This window comes from Gigantopelta aegis, chromosome 10, assembly GCF_016097555.1.
Source record: "Gigantopelta aegis isolate Gae_Host chromosome 10, Gae_host_genome, whole genome shotgun sequence".
Taxonomy (NCBI): domain Eukaryota; kingdom Metazoa; phylum Mollusca; class Gastropoda; order Neomphalida; family Peltospiridae; genus Gigantopelta; species Gigantopelta aegis.
In genome coordinates, this window is record NC_054708.1 from 41870372 (window position 1) to 41892019 (window position 21648).

The 21648-nt window shown below is 35.1% G+C and overlaps 1 protein-coding gene across 1 annotated transcript in view; it reads left to right on the forward strand.

Annotated features, from left to right (window-relative positions):
* Window positions 1-3121: 3121 nt before the first annotated feature.
* The window catches only part of LOC121383634 (phosphatidylinositide phosphatase SAC2-like), a 296678-nt gene continuing 278151 nt past the window's right edge, over window positions 3122-21648 (forward strand). The window contains exons 1-9 of the mRNA XM_041513728.1: window positions 3122-3167; window positions 5514-5594; window positions 9192-9328; window positions 10249-10377; window positions 10695-10739; window positions 12878-13057; window positions 16094-16286; window positions 19998-20065; window positions 20594-20705. Of these exons, the coding sequence (XP_041369662.1) occupies window positions 3122-3167; window positions 5514-5594; window positions 9192-9328; window positions 10249-10377; window positions 10695-10739; window positions 12878-13057; window positions 16094-16286; window positions 19998-20065; window positions 20594-20705 (991 nt within the window). The remainder of the gene's footprint in view (window positions 3168-5513; window positions 5595-9191; window positions 9329-10248; window positions 10378-10694; window positions 10740-12877; window positions 13058-16093; window positions 16287-19997; window positions 20066-20593; window positions 20706-21648) is intronic.

Consider the following 21648-nt stretch of genomic DNA (forward strand, 5'->3'; position numbering starts at 1 on the left):
ATTCCTTTTATTTCAGCAGCAAAGAGACTGTTGACAGTTTCATCTTTTACTCTGTCAGTCAGAATGAAAGACGAATATATGAATAAGATAATTATATATTACTGGCCATACCAATACAGTGAAATGAGATTTGAAGGAGTTAACCAAACTGAGGGAATTGGGCTGATTTAAAGGGGGGGGGGGTGTCTGAGGTAATAATTTTACCAAAGAATTGGTGTGGGTTGAGGACTGAGATAATAATTTTACCAAAACATTGTTTGGGGGGGGGGGGGGGGGGGGGGGGTCTGAGGTAATGATTTTACCAAATAATTGGTGTGGGTTGAGGACTGAAGTAATAATTTTACCAAAACATTGGTGTTGTGGGTGGGGGTGGGGCTGAGGTAATGATTTGACAAATGAATTGGTATGGGGGAAGACTGAAGTAATGATTTCACCAAATAATTGGTGTGGTGTGGAAGGACAGGTAATGATTTGACCAAATCATTTATGTGTTGGGTGGGGAACTGAGTTAAGTTGACAATGGTAGACTGGGGTAAGATTTAGAGAATAACTAACGAGCTACGAGGAATTATGAATTATCTGTTCCGAGTGAATGAATGTTGTAAACCCGAGCCTTTGGCGAGGGTTTTACAACATTCATTCACGAGGGACAGATAATTTGTAACTCCTCGTAGCGAGTTGGTTATTCTCTTTATTACCCATTGTCAATTTTAACTGATTTTTAATGTAAAAATATTCCTTTGCAGTCTATAACAAAGCCATCAGCCATTATGTCATATAATCTTACGCGCATTACATGACGTAATGTAAGTGACGTTATAGCATAACAGCGTTCTTGTTACAGCCAAATGTTTACAGTACAAAATAATACAACTGTATTTGCATTTGAAAATAATTATTTTTATATATTACTAAAGCCGCTGCTTATTAAACTACCGTATATCTTCGCCTGTAAGTCGATCTCGGCTATAAGTCGTCCCTAATTTCAAGCCCTGAAAACGTATTTTTTTATTGACCCGTTTATAAGTCGACCCATGAAAAACAACTTATAAATATTGAAGTATTTCTTATTTTCAGCACATGAGAACAATAATGTACAATATTTGAACAAAAGAAAATTATTTTACAAACTTCGGTTTTCACGTTTTGTACATCGCAAACAAGTAACATAGCATCAAAACGAAATATTCCCTTAGTAGATAGTGAAAGCTGTTTGGCTGTTACTGTATGGCACTGTACAGCATGATTTTGTGCACAGACAACAACTTTATTTATAAACACTGGCAACAGATCACTACAATAAAACTGAAAGTATCAGTTAATCACATATTTTGCCGCCATATTAATACATGTAAGGAGGATAACTCTGGAAAGTACACTGGTTTTTATGTATGTCCCTATTGCTCTAGTGAACTGCAGATATATCAGTCTAAGCTGTTTTAAGGGTCAGCTCAGTAATATTCATGAATCATGAAGTTAATCACCGACAAAACATTGTTTGAACAACCATTAATGCCAGTGACCAGATTTCAAAATAAACTCAGGCAACAGGTAGTTAGTATTGTTTACATTTTTGCTATTAGTGATGACTGTTATTTTAACTAAGTGGACTGTTCTATTGGCATGTGAGTGAGATCGCACGCCTTTTTGCACAACCAAAACCGTTCTAATGCCAAAAAAAAAACAGGTTACAAAAAAATAAATGTGTCAAATTAACATATTTGAGTATAAATACAGGGCATACTTCAACAATAAAACTTGTAAAATAATCCCCAAAACGGTAATATTTTTGGGTGAAATTTTTTTACCCTCTTATAAGTCGACCCCCCAAGTTATAAAATAATTTTTGGGTGAACAAAATTCGACTTATAGGCGAAGATATACGGTATACCATTTCATGTTTACGAAACGTTTATTTGTTTTTGTAAATCTTTGTAGATCGTATAACGTATGTGTAATCTGACTCATGAATGGAAACATTATATGAATGAAAGTGAAGTTCCGGCCATGCCAAGCAACCAACCAAACGTTGTGATTTTTAAGCCAGCCAATCAGTGGCTGTAGAAGCAATCTGCACACTGTGCAGAGATCGAAAAACATATTACCCTGTATATTTGAGCCCATATTGGGTAATAAAACCCAACATTGCAGGGAACATTTTAGTTATTTTTAATTTTGATTAGCAACAGTTGGTGATCAGTTGAAAATTGAGTAGCAACTACTCTTTAACATTTTAGAATTGTGTAGGAATCTTTGAAATTTGTGTAGCGATTCATGACGTACTGAACAGAATGTTCCCTGCATTGAGAAATTAGGATGAGTTCAACAAACAAACAGTGGAGGAATTTCGCATGGTTGATCAAACTGGTAAATTGGGATAAGTTAACCCAACATAGGGGAATTTACAATGAGTTCAAAGAAAAGTGGGGGGAATTTGACCTAACAGTGGTGGATTGTGGTAAGTTAACCCACCAGTGGGGAATTAGGATGAGTTCAACAAACAGTGAGTGGACTGAGGTAAGTTGAACAAACTATGAAAATTAGGGAGAATGAAATATTGTAAAGTGTTGGGAAAGGTCTTAAAGGGACATACCCTAGTTTCAACCCGTGAAAATTAACACTAAGTTTAGTTAATCTACAAACCTGTAACACATTTGGATAAAGTTACAACTGAGTGAAATATGAGTCTGTGGCTTTGAAATGGTGAAATACCCTCTAAAAATAGACTGAAACTTGACTCCATAACTGTTACTTCTCAGACGCATGTGCGTTTTTAAAAATATTAGAAATGCATTTTGTGATATTAAAAACACCAGGATGACCAAAAACACTTCGAATGTACAGAAATTGATAATCTAAACAATAAAATCTAAGTAAAGTATGACTTAAGTTATCAAAAACAGTTATAATGGTAAAACTTATGTGTTAGTGTTTAAAAACTAGGGTATGTCCCTTTAATATACCGGTAGTCCAATCCCAAAACTGCTAGGTGTTTTTTTAATAGCAATAAATATTGTTTAAACCATATGTATACTCAAAAAAGAAATTATACACATTACAAAATGCATTTCTACATATTATTTTACCTATTCACTCTAAAACATATCTCAATGCATATAGCATGTGCATGCTGTGTCGGAATGTGGTTGGTGATGTCATGGGCAAAGGTAAAACGTTTTCCTGCATATATAGGGGCCCACCGGCCTCGGTGGCGTCGTGGCAGGCCATCGGTCTACAGGCTGGTAGGTACTGGGTTCGGATCCCAGTCGAGGCATGGGATTTTTAATCCAGATACCGACTCCAAACCCTGAGTGAGTGCTCCGCAAGGCTCAATGGGTAGGTGTAAACCACTTGCACCGACCAGTGATCCATAACTGGTTCAACAAAGGCCATGGTTTGTGCTATCCTGCCTGTGGGAAGCGCAAATAAAAGATCCCTTGCTGCCTGTCGTAAAGAAGAGTAGCCTATGTGGCGACAGCGGGTTTCCTCTAAAAAAAAAACAGTGTCAGAATGACCATATGTTTGACGTCCAATAGCCGATGATAAGATTAAAAATCAATGTGCTCTAGTGGCGTCGTTAAATAAAACAAACTTTATATAGGGGCCCAATTGTTTCCTTGAATGCTGTCCATAACATTTCTTTTGACTAAGCCATGCTTAACCCCAAATGACCATAAAGAGCAGTTGGAATGGTTCCAGCAGGAATCAGTATCAATAACATTGCCAGATGTTTTGTGTGATAAGATCAAATGTACACAGACTTGTCAATTGACTGAATGTCACATGATCCACCAATGACTGTCCTCGTAGTAGTAGGTCATGAGCAGCATGTTTAGTATCACGTCACAATTTGCTACTTAAGTTTCAGGGATTGCTACACAACTTTAAAACATTAAACAGTAGTTGTTCATTAATTTTCAGTTGAAAACAAAATCTTAAATAATGAGTTAAATCAGTTGCACAGGGTTGGTATATCCGAACCATAACACTGAGAGTATTTAACATCTGGGCATGATGGTTCTTCCATATATCTTGCACAACATCCACATGTGATTTTCAACATGGTAATGCACACCTGCATGTTGCCTAAATGTGCATGCACTGACTTTTTAAATGAAAACTATGTGGACATATTGTCTATGCCAGCATAGGCGTACAAGAGAGGGGACGTGGGAGGGGGGACCCTCCCCCCCCACCCCAGTGCTGAACCAAAACATCAAATTCAGGCAAAAATTATACAGATATTCGGGTAAAATGTGCTAACCTGAGACCTTTTTAACATGTATTTCTATCATTCTACCCACAAAATTAGTTGTAATGCATTTAAAAGTGCATAGTGATTTGTTTGCAACCCAGTATAGCTATTTGGTAGTAATGCTAATATGAATAAATATTGTTACAGATTTGGGCATTTTCGTTAATTTCGGGGAAAAGCCAGCCTAGCTGCAACCCCTACAAAACTGGTAGCCCGTAAGCCTATGTATGCCAGTAGTGACATCAGACCTCAGTCCCATAGAACACCTATGGGATAAAAATGTTTTATTTAACGATGCACTCCTTTGGGATGAAGTTAGGAGACATGTTCATATGCAAAATCTTTAAGTACTGAATTTTAGGCAGCTGCAGCAGGCCCTTCTAGAGGGACACATTGTTTAACTTCCAAGTCCATGAGACGATGTTGTCAAGCCTGCATTGATGCTCGCAGTGACCACACCTCCTGACCTGCAGTGAAATTAATTTTTTTACTGGACTATGATTTCTGATTTTGAAGACCTTAGTACTGTTGATGATTTCAAAATCAACGTGGGATTATGTTGGTAGGACAATGTATTTCTATACTGAGAGGCATAAATAAAGCAATGGGTATTTAATTGAATAATCTCTTATAGAAATGTCAAATCATATATATTGTGCATGCAGACAACTGACATATTAGTAACAGCTGTAAGTGAAAGAGGATTTTGTTCAAATCAGAATTTGTTTTTAATAAAATGAGTTTTCAGTAAAAAACATAACTGGTGTGTTTATTACAACAACACAGCATTGCATATGAAAATCTTTTTGCATGTGCATTGCCTGCTCTCATCTCCCTATAAAAGCAACCATTTTTTGGGTGTTTTCTGTCTTTTTTTAATGTGCCATGGTAAGTAATGTTAAAAAATTGCTGTTTTATTACCAAAAAAACCTGTTGTGTTTTTGTTTAAAACCTCATTTTATTAAAACAGAATCCTGATTTGAACAACATCTTCTTTCAGTTACAGTTGTTACCAATATGTCATTTGTCTGCATGACTAATACTGATGACATAATATTTCTATAAGAAAATATCAGCGAAATATCCATTGCATTATTTATGCCTCTCAGTATACATGCTAATTACTAATGCATGCATTTGTACATGTAAAGTTCGGTGTACTATCTTGAAGAGACTAAACAGAATGACTAAAGTCTGAATGGTGAAATAATTGTTTGGTATTTAGATTATACGTATGTGTTTCTGGTGTCTGTTATAGGTCATGACCTCTGTTCTGCATGGAATCCAGTCTGCATTGGGATAATATATGGCATCATCGGTAAACTGAAGATACACCCAGGTGAGCTACCTCTTGTCTCAAATTGTCATTATGCACATGCTGCGTCAGTAACACATGACACAGAATTTTTATTCATCACTCTGACTTTCATTATTGTCTTAGGAATTGTCTATATACTAAAAGGCAAAAGTTTTTGTGACACACAAAAGACAACGTTATAACACGGAAAGAGAAATGTCCGAAGGTATGAAAACGAGCAATAGTCCATAAAAAGTGCGTACCTACCATATGCAAATGAGCTACATCACTAGAGGAGGTCCAGAGCGAAGTTCACATAGTCAATAGTGAGTGTGTTCAGGAACTTTGATACAGGCCTGGCACTGTCGTCTCATTGAGGCCACTAAACACTGGAGAAAGTTCCTGGAAATGCCATTCCAGATCTGAGGTAGGATCAGCTGTAGTTCTTGGCGAGGGGTTGTCACGGGTGGTCGGGTGCTACGGGGACAGCCCTTGACCTGGTTGTTTTGTTAATATCATTGCCATAAGTATCATTTGGTGTTTCTGTGGACGTTCAATTGACGTGCGATGTCACGCTGCAAGGTCACAGATTCAAGCATCCCTATGACATGTCATTTTCACTGAGGCATGGCATGACGAAATTGCATCAAACAGTTCACTAATGGTGTTTTTCTGACTTCTGGACTTCTGAAGGCAATGATTTGTGACTGAATGTCTGGCCTTTTATGGTGAATACTGGACAGGATTTCTCCCGAATATTCCATGTTTCTTGCACAAAGCATGCAATCGCTGCAACAACTGCTTGGTTGCATTTCTTCGAGCTGTTTCATGCACATTTTCTCTGGTTTACGTCCATAAATCCATTCACAAATTTATTACTCCAAACAATCCATGTCACAATAACTTTTGCCTTTTAGTATATGTGATCAGTGGCAAGGTATCTGCCACAACAAGTTAAAAAGCAATGTTTGAGGCCAGTGACTATATGTTCATGATTTTGTTTTATGTTTGGTGATTTCTTCAAAAAAAGCTATAGTAACATTCATTTGTTTGTTTGTTCATTCATTCATTCATTCATTCATTCATTCATCAGTGCATTAATTCATTCATTCATTATGTACAGGGATGGGACATACTCCAGTGGTAAATTAAGTGCTCACCTGGTGCGACGTCGGTTTAGGATCGATCCCCATTGGGCTATTTCTGGTGCCAGCTATATAGTGGAGCACAACTGGTATATTACAGGCCATGGTATGTGATATCATATCTATTGGATGGTGCATGTAAAATATCCCTTGCTACTGATGGAAAAATGTAGCGGGTTTCCTCTCTAAGACTACACGTGCAAACTACCAAATGTTTAACATCCAATAGCTGATGATTAATAAATCAGTGTGCTCTAGTGGTGTCGTTAAATGAAACAAACTTTAAAACATACTTCAACTCTGTGGACACCAGATTGATTGGTATTGTGCAATAAATTGAACTGAAACTGAATTGAAATGAATCATCCATTATTCATTAATTCATTCATTATGTACATGTACACTAACACACACACACACATGCGCAAGCAATCACACATACACACACACAGATATATATATATATATACACACACACACATACACATCTGCAATACCATGACATAAATATATACCAGAACCTGTTTAGTGAATGCCTGAGCTCACATTGACACTAAGAGGGTTTGTCTGTGTTTTATAGAATCGATGGGTGGTCTAGATTTGGGTGATCAATATCAGTGTGCTATATTTAGCATGGATCAACACATACCGTATTGCAGACTGTGTACATTCATCCTAACTTCTTGATTGATTAGTTGATACTCTGAGTGGAATTCTATATAAACCAGAAGTCATTCAGTCATTTTTCCTAGTCTTTCTCAAGGCAAATTAATCTTTTTAAAGGCTATGGTACATTATGCAGTTATTTCCCTTGCTTACTGTGATCATTAGGGCATTAATGAGTACATTTACTGCCATATTCATTTTATGTTTATACTCTTTATTAATTCAAACTCTGGCAGTGACATATACATTGTATTTATTAATTCATAAATAACACTCATCGGAATGAGAAAATTAAACACTGTTAGAAATACATAAATATTTTCGTTGTTTTTTGTTTCAGACATTTCATTTCAACTCTCCTTTTTGGCTGTGAGATTCATGTTTTTTCTTCAAAATCACACTCTCACATTAAAGATTTCAAATCTCACATCCTCAAAAAAATTATTTCTACAGCAAAAAACTATTTAGCAAAATGTTGGGGCCATAGTACATGTATATTCTGCATGTTCTCGTCTAATGTCATTAACACACATTACCCAGTACAATAGAATTGTCTGAGTAGTGCCTACCTACAATGTAACTTGCATCAAATCATCAGAAAAATACTGACCAGGGAAATATATTATAAATGTCACTTGTGAAACCTATTGCTACCAGTGTCACCTTTAAATATACCTAATAAACAGTAAAGAAAATTCAACAGGGGGAGGTGGACCCTTTGCCCCAATGTCACCCCCTTCCATGGTATTGCCCTGGACCTGATCAGGTTCTTGCAGACCTTGGACCCAGCTTCAGAGTGAATCTCTCACCCTAAATAAATTATGTGTTGACAGCTTTGTTGTATAACATGAACATGCAATACACATTTCAATGTAAAAGGTGCAAATGAAAATAATTCCACATACTATAAAATATTTTAAAATAGGTTTATAAAGCTAAACTTAATTGTAGATTGAAAAAAATATTTTTGTTTGTTTGTTTGTTTGTTTATTTGTTGTTGTTTTTGGCCTTTGAGAGGAAACCCACTACATTTTTTCCATTAGTAGCAAGGGATCTTTTATATGCACCATCCCACAGACAGGATATTACATACCATGACCTTTGATATACCAGAGAAATAGCCAAATGCACCCACCGACAGGGATCGATCTTAGACCGACTGCACATCAGGTGAATGCTTTACCACTGGGCTACGTCCCGCCCTGATCTAATAAGACAAACAACTACATGTAGTTATATTTACAGAATAATAGATCAGCTTGTATAATATGTATATTAAATTGAGGAGTTGAATGATAAGATGGTATTATAAGAAAAATGGTTGTTTTATATGGGTCAGTTTGTGCTACTTGACATATATATTAGATGGTTTTGAGAGAATTGTAGGTACACATATAATAACTGAACTATGTGTTACTATATGGCTTGAGAGAATGAAAAGGTCATGACAAAAGACAGGTGACTGCTTAACAGAGGTTTCTGCTTGAGCACATATATTTGTCTTTATTCTTGAACAGGGTGGTAAAGTGCTCGCTTGATGCTTAGTTGGTTTAGGATCAGTACCCATCGGTGTGCCTATTGGGCTATTTCTCGTTCCAGCCAGTGTACCACGACTGGTATATCAAAGGCCATGGTATGTGCTATCCTGTCTATATCCTGCATATAAAAAATCCTTTGTTACTAATGGAAAAATGTAGCAGGTTTCCTCTCTAAAACTGTATGTCAAAATTACCAAATGTTTGATATCCAATAGCTGATGATTAATAAATGAATGTTATCTAGTGGTGTCATTAAACAAAATAAACTTAAACGTTTTCTTCTTGGACAGATTCTGACTGGAAATTACTGTTGATTCGACAACACTCTCTTCTTGGCCAAATAGATGGAGAACACAACATATACAAGATCAACAAAATTGCTGTTCTCTCTCTTTCAAAAACCGACTGCACAGACTTAGATTTGCAGGTGAGTCAAATTTCTTCTTATTTTATTACTTTTTGGGGGGAACAATAAAGTTACAGCTGATTTTATAAACCAAAATTTAGTATGACCCTATCAGAATACATTTTTTGGTTTCCTCTATACAAGATTAACAAGACTGCAGTACATGTATTTCCCTTGATAGCACAAACAAATATTTGCAAGTGAGTTAAATCCTTTTCTAACTGAACAATGAAGTGACTGCTGATTTTGTAAATGAAACCTATAATGGGTCAGAGTATCGTTTGTAGTTCACTTTATACAACACAAATCAGATTGCAGTTTTATCCCTTTAAAAAAAAAAAATACTGATGGAAAGAAATAAAGGATCACACAGATAGCAACAAGAAATAATGACTGCATCAAAAATCAATTCATATTGTCAGAAGTTGACTGGGAACACATAGGCAGCTTTCAGCACTACAGACATTCAATCCCACATTACAACTTGATATGAAATACAGACATTATTATACTTGTTGTGAATTAAATTTGGTCTACAATTTGATGTGTTCCCTTATTTCTTTCCATCAGTATAATTGCACAGACTTGCAGTGGGTTAAATATCTTTATAATTGAATCCTTTTCCTCCTGAACAGCTGGTTATGAATGGAGGTTTAATATACCCCATTAGGCTACTGGTTTAGGTTCCCTCATTAGTAGCTCATTTAATATCCTCTAATCAAAGTATTTATATAAATGTTACAGTAGTATATATTTATCTAACCCATGTCCCATCTGTTGATGTAGTGTCAAAGTAACAGTAATTAATGGTAGACACGGAATAGTTATAGTATGCTGAGATGTCATTAAACAGATATTCTTTTTCTTGTCCATTAACCTAATCCTTGTGATCAGTACCTCGCTAAATGTGGTATGGACTGTCAACATTTCTTTGATTGCAGCTGTGCAAGAAACATCACTTTGGGATGAAGAAACCTGAACGAATCCTCCAGCCCTCCGATGACTCCAGAGCACTGCAGAAAACATGGAACTCCATTAAGCTGGCTGCTGAAAATGTCAGACCCAAAAAGGTTGTCTTTATATGTAAACCAAGTCTGAATTCATTGCATTACAGCTATGGATAAAAATCTGAATTTATTGCATTATCTAATATAATCAACTTTAATTTCTGTTCAAACCGTTTAAACGTCTATGAAGAGTGTTATAGACAGTTATTATGCTGTTTTGTTATGGTGTTGAGTGGTTGTGGTCACTTACTAGACTGGCTTTTGCAGCTAATATTAAATGAATGTGATATGATGGAAACCAGTCAAATTGTTTTCTAGTACTAAAAATTGTGCTCCTGAATACATTGTATCATCTCTAGTTGTTTTTCGTTTTTTTTCAGAAAGAAGTGAAGGACAAAGAAAAGTTTGAAAAAAGAATAATGGAGGTGAAATATATAACTTTTATTTTCTATGCACATACATGTACCTATCCATTCGTGTGTCTGTTCATCCATCAGTCTGCCTGCTAGTCTACCTCCTTGCTTGTCCTCTCAGGGCCACAAAGGTGCCCCCACCAGTTCTCCATTTATTAAAATTGATTGATATACCCTTTCTGTAGGAAATGATAACACATATCATCATTTATTAAAATTGATTCATATCCCCTTTCTGTAGGAAATGATAGCACATATCATTACTTATTAAAATTGATTTGTATACCCTTTCTGTAGGAAATGATAGCACATATCATCATTTATTAAAATTGATTCATATCCTCTTTCTGTAGGAAATGATAGCACATATCATAACTTATTAAAATTGATTGATATACCCTTTCTGTAGGAAATGATAGCACATATCATCACTTATTAAAATTGATTTATGTACCCTTTCTGTAGGAAATGATAGCACATATCATCATTTATTAAAATTGATTCATATCCTTTCTGTAGGAAATGATAGCACATATCATTTATTAAAATTGATTTGGATCCCCTTTCTGTAGGAAATGATAGCACATATCATCACTTATTAAAATTGATTTGTATCCCCTTTCTGTAGGAAATGATAGCACATATCATCACTTATTAAAATTCATTTATATCCCCTTTCTGTAGAAAATGATTGCACATATCATAACTTATTAAAATTGATTTATATTCCCTTTCTGTAGGAAATGATAGCACATATCATCACTTATTAAAATTGATTGATATACCCTTTCTGTAGGAAATGATAGCACATATCATCACTTATTAAAATTGATTGATATACCCTTTCTGTAGGAAATGATAGCACATATCATCACTTATTAAAATTGATTGATATACCCTTTCTGTAGGAAATGATAGCACATATCATTTATTAAAATTGATTTATATACCCTTTCTGTAGGAAATGATAGCACATATCATTTATTAAAATTGATTTATATACCCTTTCTGTAGGAAATGATAGCACATATCATCACTTATTAAAATTGATTTATATACCCTTTCTGTAGGAAATGATAGCACATATCATCACTTATTAAAATTGATTGATATACCCTTTCTGTAGGAAATGATAGCACATATCATTTATTAAAATTGATTTATATACCCTTTCTGTAGGAAATGATAGCACATATCATCACTTATTAAAATTGATTTGTATACCCTTTCTGTAGGAAATGATAGCACATATCATCACTTATTAAAATTGATTGATATACATGTAGCCTTTCTGTAGGAAATGATAGCACGTATCATCACTTATTAAAATTGATTGATATACCCTTCCTGTAGGAAATCATAGCACATATCATCATTTATTAGAGAGCGTTATTGTTTAGAACCACAAAAACAAACAAATTCAAAATAAAATATGAACTTTTAGTGTTATTATTAGTAAGTACATACAGTATATGTTTCAAATTAAATTATAAGGATTGTTTGTTATTTGTTTTATTTTCATCTGGGTATGAACAAAAACATTCATCTGTATGTGTGAACAGCTTCGTTTTGTTCATACCTTGATGAACATTTAAGAAATAACAGACAATCTTTAAATAAATGTTATTTTTGTCTGCTCTTTCGTTACTTTTTTGACGATGGTAGCCATGTCAACAATTCTCATTAACAAAAACACAAAAACAAAAGTTTCTTAACACTGTAGTTATGGTTTGCAGTCAATGCTGGGGCTGCAATCTGCAGCTTTAATGTTTTCATTCTTAAAAACACCACAACCAGATTATGGTGGATGTGACATTACTTCTGTGGAATTTTTTAATTACAAACTGGCTTCAGTGGTTCAGTGGTTAAGCCATCGGACTACAGGCTGGTAGGTACAGGGTTCGCAGCCCGGTACTGGCTCCAACCCAGAGCGAGTTCTTAAGGACTCAGTGGGTAGGTGTAAGGCCACTACACCCTATTCTCTCTCACTAACCACTAACCAACTAACAACTAACCCACTGTCCTGGACAGACAGCCCAGATAGCTGGGGTGTGTGCCCAGGACATCATGCTTGAACCTTAATTGGATATAAGCACGGAAATAAGTTGAAATGAATGAAATGATTTACAAACATACACGTCTGGTTGCAGGAGCTGCTGAAGATGTATACGGACTCTGACTTCTTCTACTACAGCAACACATATGACTTGACAAACTCCATGCAGCAGCAGAACAGTGAACAATATGACAAATCAGCGCCACTGTGCAAACGGGCAGATGAGAGATTCTTTTGGAACAAGTACTTGATGACTGAGCTGGAGAATCAGAAGGTTTTGGCAGATTTAATTTAATTAACTTGACTTTATAAAGAATCATATGATGCACTTTATAGAGAATCGGGGTGGGACGTAGCCCAGTGGTACAGCGCTCGCTTGATGCACGGTCGGTCTAGGATCGATCCCCGTCAGTGGGCCCATTGGGCTATTTCTCGCTCCAGCCAGTGCACCACGACAAGTATATCAAAGGCTGTGGTATGGGATGGTGCATATAAAGGATCCCTGGCTGCTAATCAAAAAGAGTAGCCCATGAAGTGGCGACAGCGGGTTTCCTCCCTCAATATCTGTGTGATCCTTAACCATATGTCCGACGCCATATAACCTTAAATAAAATGTGTTGAGTGTGTCGTTAAATAAAACATTTCCTATTTCTTATAGAGAATTATATGAGGTACTTTATAGAGAATCATATTAGGCACTTTATAGATAGTCATATGAGATACTTTATAAAGAGTCATATGAGGTACTTTATAGAGAATCATATGAGGCACTTTATAGAGAATCATATAAGGTACTTTATAGATAGTCATATGAGATACTTTATAGATAGTCATGAGGCACTTTATAGAAAATCATATGAGGCGCTTTATAGAGAATCATATGAGGTATTTTATAGATAGTCATATGAGGTACTTTATAGAAAATCAATTGAGGTACTTTATAGAGAATCATGGATTGTAGGATTGAATCTTCAGTGGATCCTTCTTTTTTTTTATCTTGGTTGGCCCACAAATGGTACATAAAAGGCCATGGTATGTGCTGTTCTATCTGTGAAAATATACATTTGAATGATTCCTAACTGGTAATGAATTTTTTTTGCAGTTTTTCTGTGAAGTCTATATGTCAGAATCAAATGTTTGACATTCAATTGCTCTAGTGGTGTCATTAAGTAAACCCCCCCCCCCCAAAAACCCTTTAATTATTTACAGAATAGTTACATGTAGTCTTGTAGTCAGATTGTGTTGATTTGAAAGTGTTTTGTTTTTCCAATTGTAAATTAACTTTGAAAGTACTTTAATAAGAAAAGAAAATCTTTTTTGTTTAATGTTAAGTATAAAACATAGCAATTTTAACACTTTTGAGAACAAGTGTGGTGTTATCAAAGGGCCTTTTATTTACAGAGACTGAACAGTACAAACCATGGCCTTTGAAATGTCATTCTGAGTACATTTTTTAAGGCTTTCAATCTAAAGTTTATTTATTTGTTTATTTTTGTCTCACTTTTACGAAGTAAAAAGGCAAGATTTAGCTACTACTTTTCCAGCAATGGCAACAGTGTCAACGTTTGTGTTTTTAGCTGTGTTAAAGTTTTGTATTTCGCACATATTGAAACTCGATTTATTGTTAATTCTGTCAATGTATCAATGTATGTTAACATGAAATTGATTTTTTTTATTTAAGTGTTTTAAAGTTTAATTTTTTGAAGACTTTATTTTGTTAAACATGCATCACTGAATTATTTTATGGTAGACAAGACATTTCATTTCACAAAATTCTTGTTTTACTCGTTCATATACTGCTGAAAAAGTGAAAACATTTTATCCACAACATCAAAGAAAGAGTTTAAAATGTATTTGTTCCAGATGTTTTCTTCATTTCAATGGCATACAACCACTTTTATCAGGGAACTAATTCTCTACCTAGTTATGTTATAACCATTTTTCCTTCATCAGGGAACTGTAATTCTCTACCTAGTTACATTATATCCATTTTTCCTTCATCAGGGAACTGTAATTCTCTACCTAGTTACATTATATCCATTTTTCCTTCATCAGGGAACTGTAATTCTCTACCTAGTTACATTATATCCATTTTTCCTTTATCAGGGAACTAATTCTCTACCTAGTTACATTATATCCATTTTTCCTTCATCGGGGAACTGTAATTCTCTACCTAGTTACATTATATCCATTTTTCCTTCATCGGGGAACTGTAATTCTCTACCTAGTTACATTATATCCATTTTTCCTTTATCAGGGAACTAATTCTCTACCTAGTTACATTATATCCATTTTTCCTTCATCAGGGAACTGTAATTCTCTACCTAGTTACATTATATCCATTTTTCCTTCATCGGGGAACTGTAATTCTCTACCTAGTTACATTATATCCATTTTTCCTTTATCAGGGAACTAATTCTCTACCTAGTTACATTATATCCATTTTTCCTTCATCAGGGAACTGTAATTCTCTACCTAGTTACATTATATCCATTTTTCCTTCATCGGGGAACTGTAATTCTCTACCTAGTTACATTATATCCATTTTTCCTTCATCAGGGAACTAATTCTCTACCTAGTTACATTATATCCATTTTTCCTTCATCGGGGAACTGTAATTCTCTACCTAGTTACATTATATCCATTTTTCCTTTATCAGGGAACTAATTCTCTACCTAGTTACATTATATCCATTTTTCCTTCATCAGGGAACTGTAATTCTCTACCTAGTTACATTATATCCATTTTTCCTTCATCAGGGAACTGTAATTCTCTACCTAGTTACATTATATCCATTTTTCCTTCATCAGGGAACTGTAATTCTCTACCTAGTTACATTATATCCATTTTTCCTTTATCAGGGAACTAATTCTCTACCTAGTTACATTATATCCATTTTTCCTTCATCGGGGAACTGTAATTCTCTACCTAGTTACATTATATCCATTTTTCCTTCATCGGGGAACTAATTCTCTGCCTAGTTACATTATATCCATTTTTCCTTCATCAGGGAACTAATTCTCTACCTAGTTACATTATATCCATTTTTCCTTCATCGGGGAACTGTAATTCTCTACCTAGTTACATTATATCCATTTTTCCTTTATCAGGGAACTGTAATTCTCTACCTAGTTACATTATATCCATTTTTCCCAGTTTTAGAATCAATACAATCTTCTCTTTTTAACACTCACTTCCTGATAGCAGACATATATATTATTTGATTGCCTTGTATTCATGTTGTAATCCAAGCCCATTCTAACGACAACAAGCCCCAGTGGATGATGACTATATTTGTGTGTACCTCCAGAACCCGCTGGCAGATCACTGGATGGTTCCCATCATCCAGGGTTTCATCCAGATGGAGCGATGCAAGATGGACTTCAGTGAGGACAGGAATGAGAGCTCGTCGGATTCTATGTCAGATTTTATGAACACCAAGTACAAAGAGCCCCTAGAATACAATATCAGTATCATCTCTCGAAGAAACAGACACAGAGCAGGTTTGACCATTCATTGTACACACATATATATATATATATTATTATACAAGCTTGGGTGTGGTACTGATTTTACGAAATGAGTGTCAGGATTCTTGTATTGCCCAAGAGTGAGAGTACCGTATTTGACCGAAAATAAGCCCAGGGGGCCAAGACAACTCATTGTGAGCTTAGCATGGGGTGGGCTTATTCCCAGACAAGGGGCCAGTTTTGTTGGAAAAAAAATAAAATAATAATAAATAAAATAAATAATAATAATTAAATTAACTAATAATAATTAAATTAACTAGGAAGAAAACAAAAAACGTTCAGTAGCACATCTATTGATTAGTGTTATGGTTATTAATAAATAATAATTGTTTATTAATTAAATTGTTTTGTTTTTTTACTAGTATCTAATTATCAGAAACACACCTTCTATGTTAAAATTACATAAGTGCTATTTATTTACATCCAAAATTTAATGCCGAGAAGACTTAAAACAACAGCAGTTAACAAGAAACTCAATAGCGTATACACACGTTTCTGACACATGCAGCCAGCTAACACTAAAAAGAATTGTCAGTCTAGGTCATTGTTCTTAGCCAATCAGAATAAGGTATTTGCCTAATTAGCATTAACTGCGGACCCAGTGTGGTGGTAAAAATAGACATTGGTTTTTGGTTCAGATTTGGGCTTGTGTACTTCAAAGAAATACTGCATGCATGAAATTGAAAACAATGTTACACACTGTTACTGTTAGACTGCTAAATCTCACTGGTGGTAAAATATTGTGTTACATTTGTGTTTAATTATCTGCAGGAGGTATGACCTTTTAAATGAACTTTGAGCAAACTTACAATTTCGTGTTATTTATAAGGTGACGAAGTTGGGGGTGGGCTTATTTACGAATGAGGGCCTAATTTCTAAAATGCTATCAAAACGGAGGGGGGCTTATTCAAAGACATGGGCTAATTTCCGGTCAAATACGGTAATACATGAATCCTGACATGAGTTTCATAAAATCAGTACGACTCTCATATATATATGAGTGTAATAATTTGCTTGTTATCGATATTATTTATTATTTTCTTCAGAATAACAAGTAACCAGAAGGAGACAACAAAATGACGACATTTTCTGACATGACGTCATCTTGATATGTAATTACAATATTTCACATGCACAGAGCTAGGATTGATGAAGTCACGTCATGTTATAACATCGCTTCCCAAACGTATGTCATTGGTTGGTCACATGATTACACTTGTTATTACATGATTGTGTGCTTCGTATGGTTTTTATTAACTTGGTTATGTTGAACCATGTAGATGACAATTGTCTTTATTGGCCATGTCAGTGATTTATTTGAGTACATTCCCTGTGTTTGTCAAATAAATCAACACAGACCATTGTATGCATAATATGCAAAAATATTAAACAGATCTTATAAATCAATGTCTTTACTGGCCATGTAGGGTGTTGGTTTGAGTACTTGCCTTCCATATGCCATGTGGGGTGTTGGTTTGAGTACTTGCCTACCATATGCCATGTGGGGTGTTGGTTTGAGTACTTGCCTACCATATGCCATGTGGGGTGTTGGTTTGAGTACTTGCCTACCATATGCCATGTGGGTTTTTGGTTTGAGTACTTGCCTACCATATGCCATGCAAACTGGAGATTGATCCAGTACACACGAGGCAGGCATGAGTACAAAACACTGACATTCTCTTAAAGGCATACTGTCACGGATTTAAGGACCTTATTTTTCCAAAAGTAGATAATAAATGAAAATTACCTCAATGTTTGGAAACCAAATCTGACTATTGAATCACCTGAACTAAACCATGATGGAGTGAAATCCATTTCAATCATCTTGACAGTATTAATTTTTAAATTATGGACCATTGCCATAATTCAGTTATTTTTTACAAAATATCATTAATAAGTGGAGTATGATGGTTAATTAGATTGTTGTATAAAGTACATTTTGGGACAAATCAAATACATATTTTTCACGTTATAGTTTGTTAAGTCCAACAATAGGTTGTTGGTCTGTGATAATATGCCTTTAATGACAAATGTGTATGAATTATCTCCCCCTAACAACTGTTTTTTTCATTGCTAGTATACATACTTTAATCTTCCATGTCGCATTTACCTTTGTTAAGTTCTTTTTAAAGCTTATTTAACCATGCATTTCAACTGAACCATGATACAGGGCTCAACCTTAGTGGTAGCCCTGGGTTTTTTGGCTACCGATTTCTCACTAGGACTGCCAGTTGTCTAACCCTGGTATTCCGGGGTGTTTTGACTACCGATTTCTCACTCGGGCTGCCAGTTGTCTAACCCTGGTAGTCTGCCGAGCTATTAAACTTTGTGGCATGTCCAGTCACTCCATAATCAACAATATGTTTAATTCATCGGTGTCTGAAATTCCACCTTTCATCTGCGTACTCTCTGCTGCCAGGAGTCGCTGTAACTGTTAATTGTTCCCCTAGTTTGACCAACAGGTGGCGATTGCGCAATACTAGTTGGGTGATATAAAGCAGTATATTTGCCAGTGTCAGCCACATTCATTTCAGTAATGCCAGAACATACTAATTCTAGCTTACTTTCATCTTAACATAATAACACATTATCAACTACTTAATAATATCATGTTGTTAATGAAACATGCAATTAGGTGTTTAGAATTAATTACCGGAACATAGTGTTTTATATCAAAATATTATGATAAGAACCAAGTGTATAATTCAGAATTTTATCGATTGAATGTGGAACATGGCGAAACATTACAAAATGTACCGATAAATGTTCAGTTTGCCTATTTTTATCAAACTTCTCCCATTTCTTCTGGGAAGGAAGAAGTCACTTCTACTTTTTGAATTCTAGATTAAGGCCTTATATATATATATATATATATATATATATATATATATATATATATATACACACACAAACCATAAACCTGGAAATTAATTGCAGTCAAAAATGCACCTTGAAGTAATTGTCTGTACCGATGGAGTTTAAATGTCATATTTACAGTTTTTACATATTCTGCATCTTCTGGGTATTTACCAAGATGACGTTAATAAATTACTTATGAGAAGCACATCAGTATGATTCCAGCTTCATAGTTAATTACCATAAATATATTCATTCAAATCTACAGTTTCTGTATTGTTTTCTCTAATATACCTTAAATATTGATGTAATGACAGTGTAATTACTGTCAAGATTTTCCAATATCCTCTGGATACACAGAACATTAATTTCAGTGTTTTGTATCCACAAAATGTTCCCATTTAGTTGCTAAGTATAAGCCACACAGTCAAAACTAGGTGGTTTTTAATTAATTTCCAGTGGACATTACTCAATGGGCGGGACGTAGCCCAGTGGTAAAGCCCTCGCTTGATACACGGTTGGTCTAGGGTCGATCCCCGTCTGTGGGCCCATTGGGCTATTTTTTGCTCTAGCCAGTGGTCTATCAAAGGCCGTGGTATGTGCTATCCTGTCTGTGGGACGGTGCATATAAAAGATTCCTTGCTACTAATGGAAAAATGTAGCGGGTTTCCTCTCTACGACTGTGTCAAAAGGACCATATGTTTGACATCCAATAGCTGATGATTAATAAATCAATGTGCTCTATAGTGATGTCATTAAACAAGACAAAACAAACAAACATTAAGCATTAACAAGCATTAATTATTTCTCCCTGTTTTCTTTTTCCAGGAACTAGGTCCAAGAAACGGGGTATAGATGAAAGTGGAGCTTGTGCTAACTATGTGGAAACAGAACAGGTATCTCCTGATGAGCCCCAGCTATTTTTTTTAATAAAAAATAATTCTTCTGTGAACTATTGATGACAAAGAAACAATAAAGCTTAAGTTTTGAAAGGTGGTCAAATAGTTTAAAGTCAGATGTAGCCCAATCAATAGTGTCAGTGTTATGATTCTGCTATGTACCTATTTTTCAGTATATTCTCAACATGTATTATTAATGTTTGTCATTGGTAACCAAGTTCTGTCTTGTTTCCACAGTGTCTGCTAAGAGTTATTCCCCCTTCACTATCTTAATTTCAGTTATTGATGGATTTTTGTTTTTTTAACTTACCATTGCTGTGTCAAGAAACCAAAGACTGTCGTTGCTATCATCAAAATACTGGGGTACAGTAGGGTGAAGGAGTGAATGCTGATCATAACTGTACATTACTGTTATTAAAATATCATCAATAACTGTTTTCTTGTTAATAAAGCACTAAAATATCTTATTGTTGTAACAGTTTGAATAACAGTCGTTCTGTTTTTACTTTTCTCTCTTTTCCTCAGATAATTGAGTTTTCTCCTCACTTGGTGTCATTTGTTCAAGTTCGAGGTTCCATTCCAGTTTTCTGGAGCCAGTCGGGTTTCAAGTACAGGCCACCACCTAGACTTGATAAAGGTAGGAATCGCTTTTCAGACTTTGCCCCAACTTCAACATGTCTTCACAGGTTTGGCCCACATTTCATTACAGGTTGACCCACTTTTCTGTTACAGATTTGACCTATTTTTCAATTAAAGGTTTGTCCTACATTTCCATTGCAGATTTGACCCACGTTTCCATTGCAGGTTAGCCTACTTTTTCAGTTTAGGTTTGACCCACTTTTCCATTACAGGTCCTCATTTAATTAACATACATGCATCAGGTACACACAAACTCCATTTCTGTTCCACAAATCATCAAAGACCACATTTTGTGAAAGATTTAAAATTCTGATTGTGGATAGTATATTGTGAAAAAGTATCTCTAAGAAGACTTGATTCACATGATCATCAATTAAATAAAATGAACCTTCAGCAGATTTCTTGAAAACAATGTGTATGAACCTTGAAACTGTGTTACAAAAATTAAAAAAACAAACTTGGTGGAAAAATATTTTTCTTTGATTATTACTTGGCTCATCATAAAGGTGATTATTGAATTACAAGGGCCAGAAACATCCTGTTTGATACACTATATATTTAATACAAGGACTAGTCTTATGCTTGGCCTTAGGATTAGTTAAGAAACATGTACATGTATATATAAGCTGTATATTAAAAGTCTAGCTGCCAGGATGACGTCTTTAAAGACCGAACCCTGTTAGGTTCGTATTCCAGTTCCAAACCAGAATGAGTGCACAGGTCAGTGCAGAGTACACCAGACCATGATGCCAGTTTACTTCTTACTATTAATAGCTGTGCTAAACAAGCGGTGCAGATAGCTGTGTGACTTCTCAGAAAAACATGTTTAAACCTTAATTGAAAATAAACATGTAAGCATGTAAATATTAAATTAATTACGTACTCCATCACACCCCACCCTGTAAAAAACCCAACAAAAACCCCAACAAAACAACAATAAC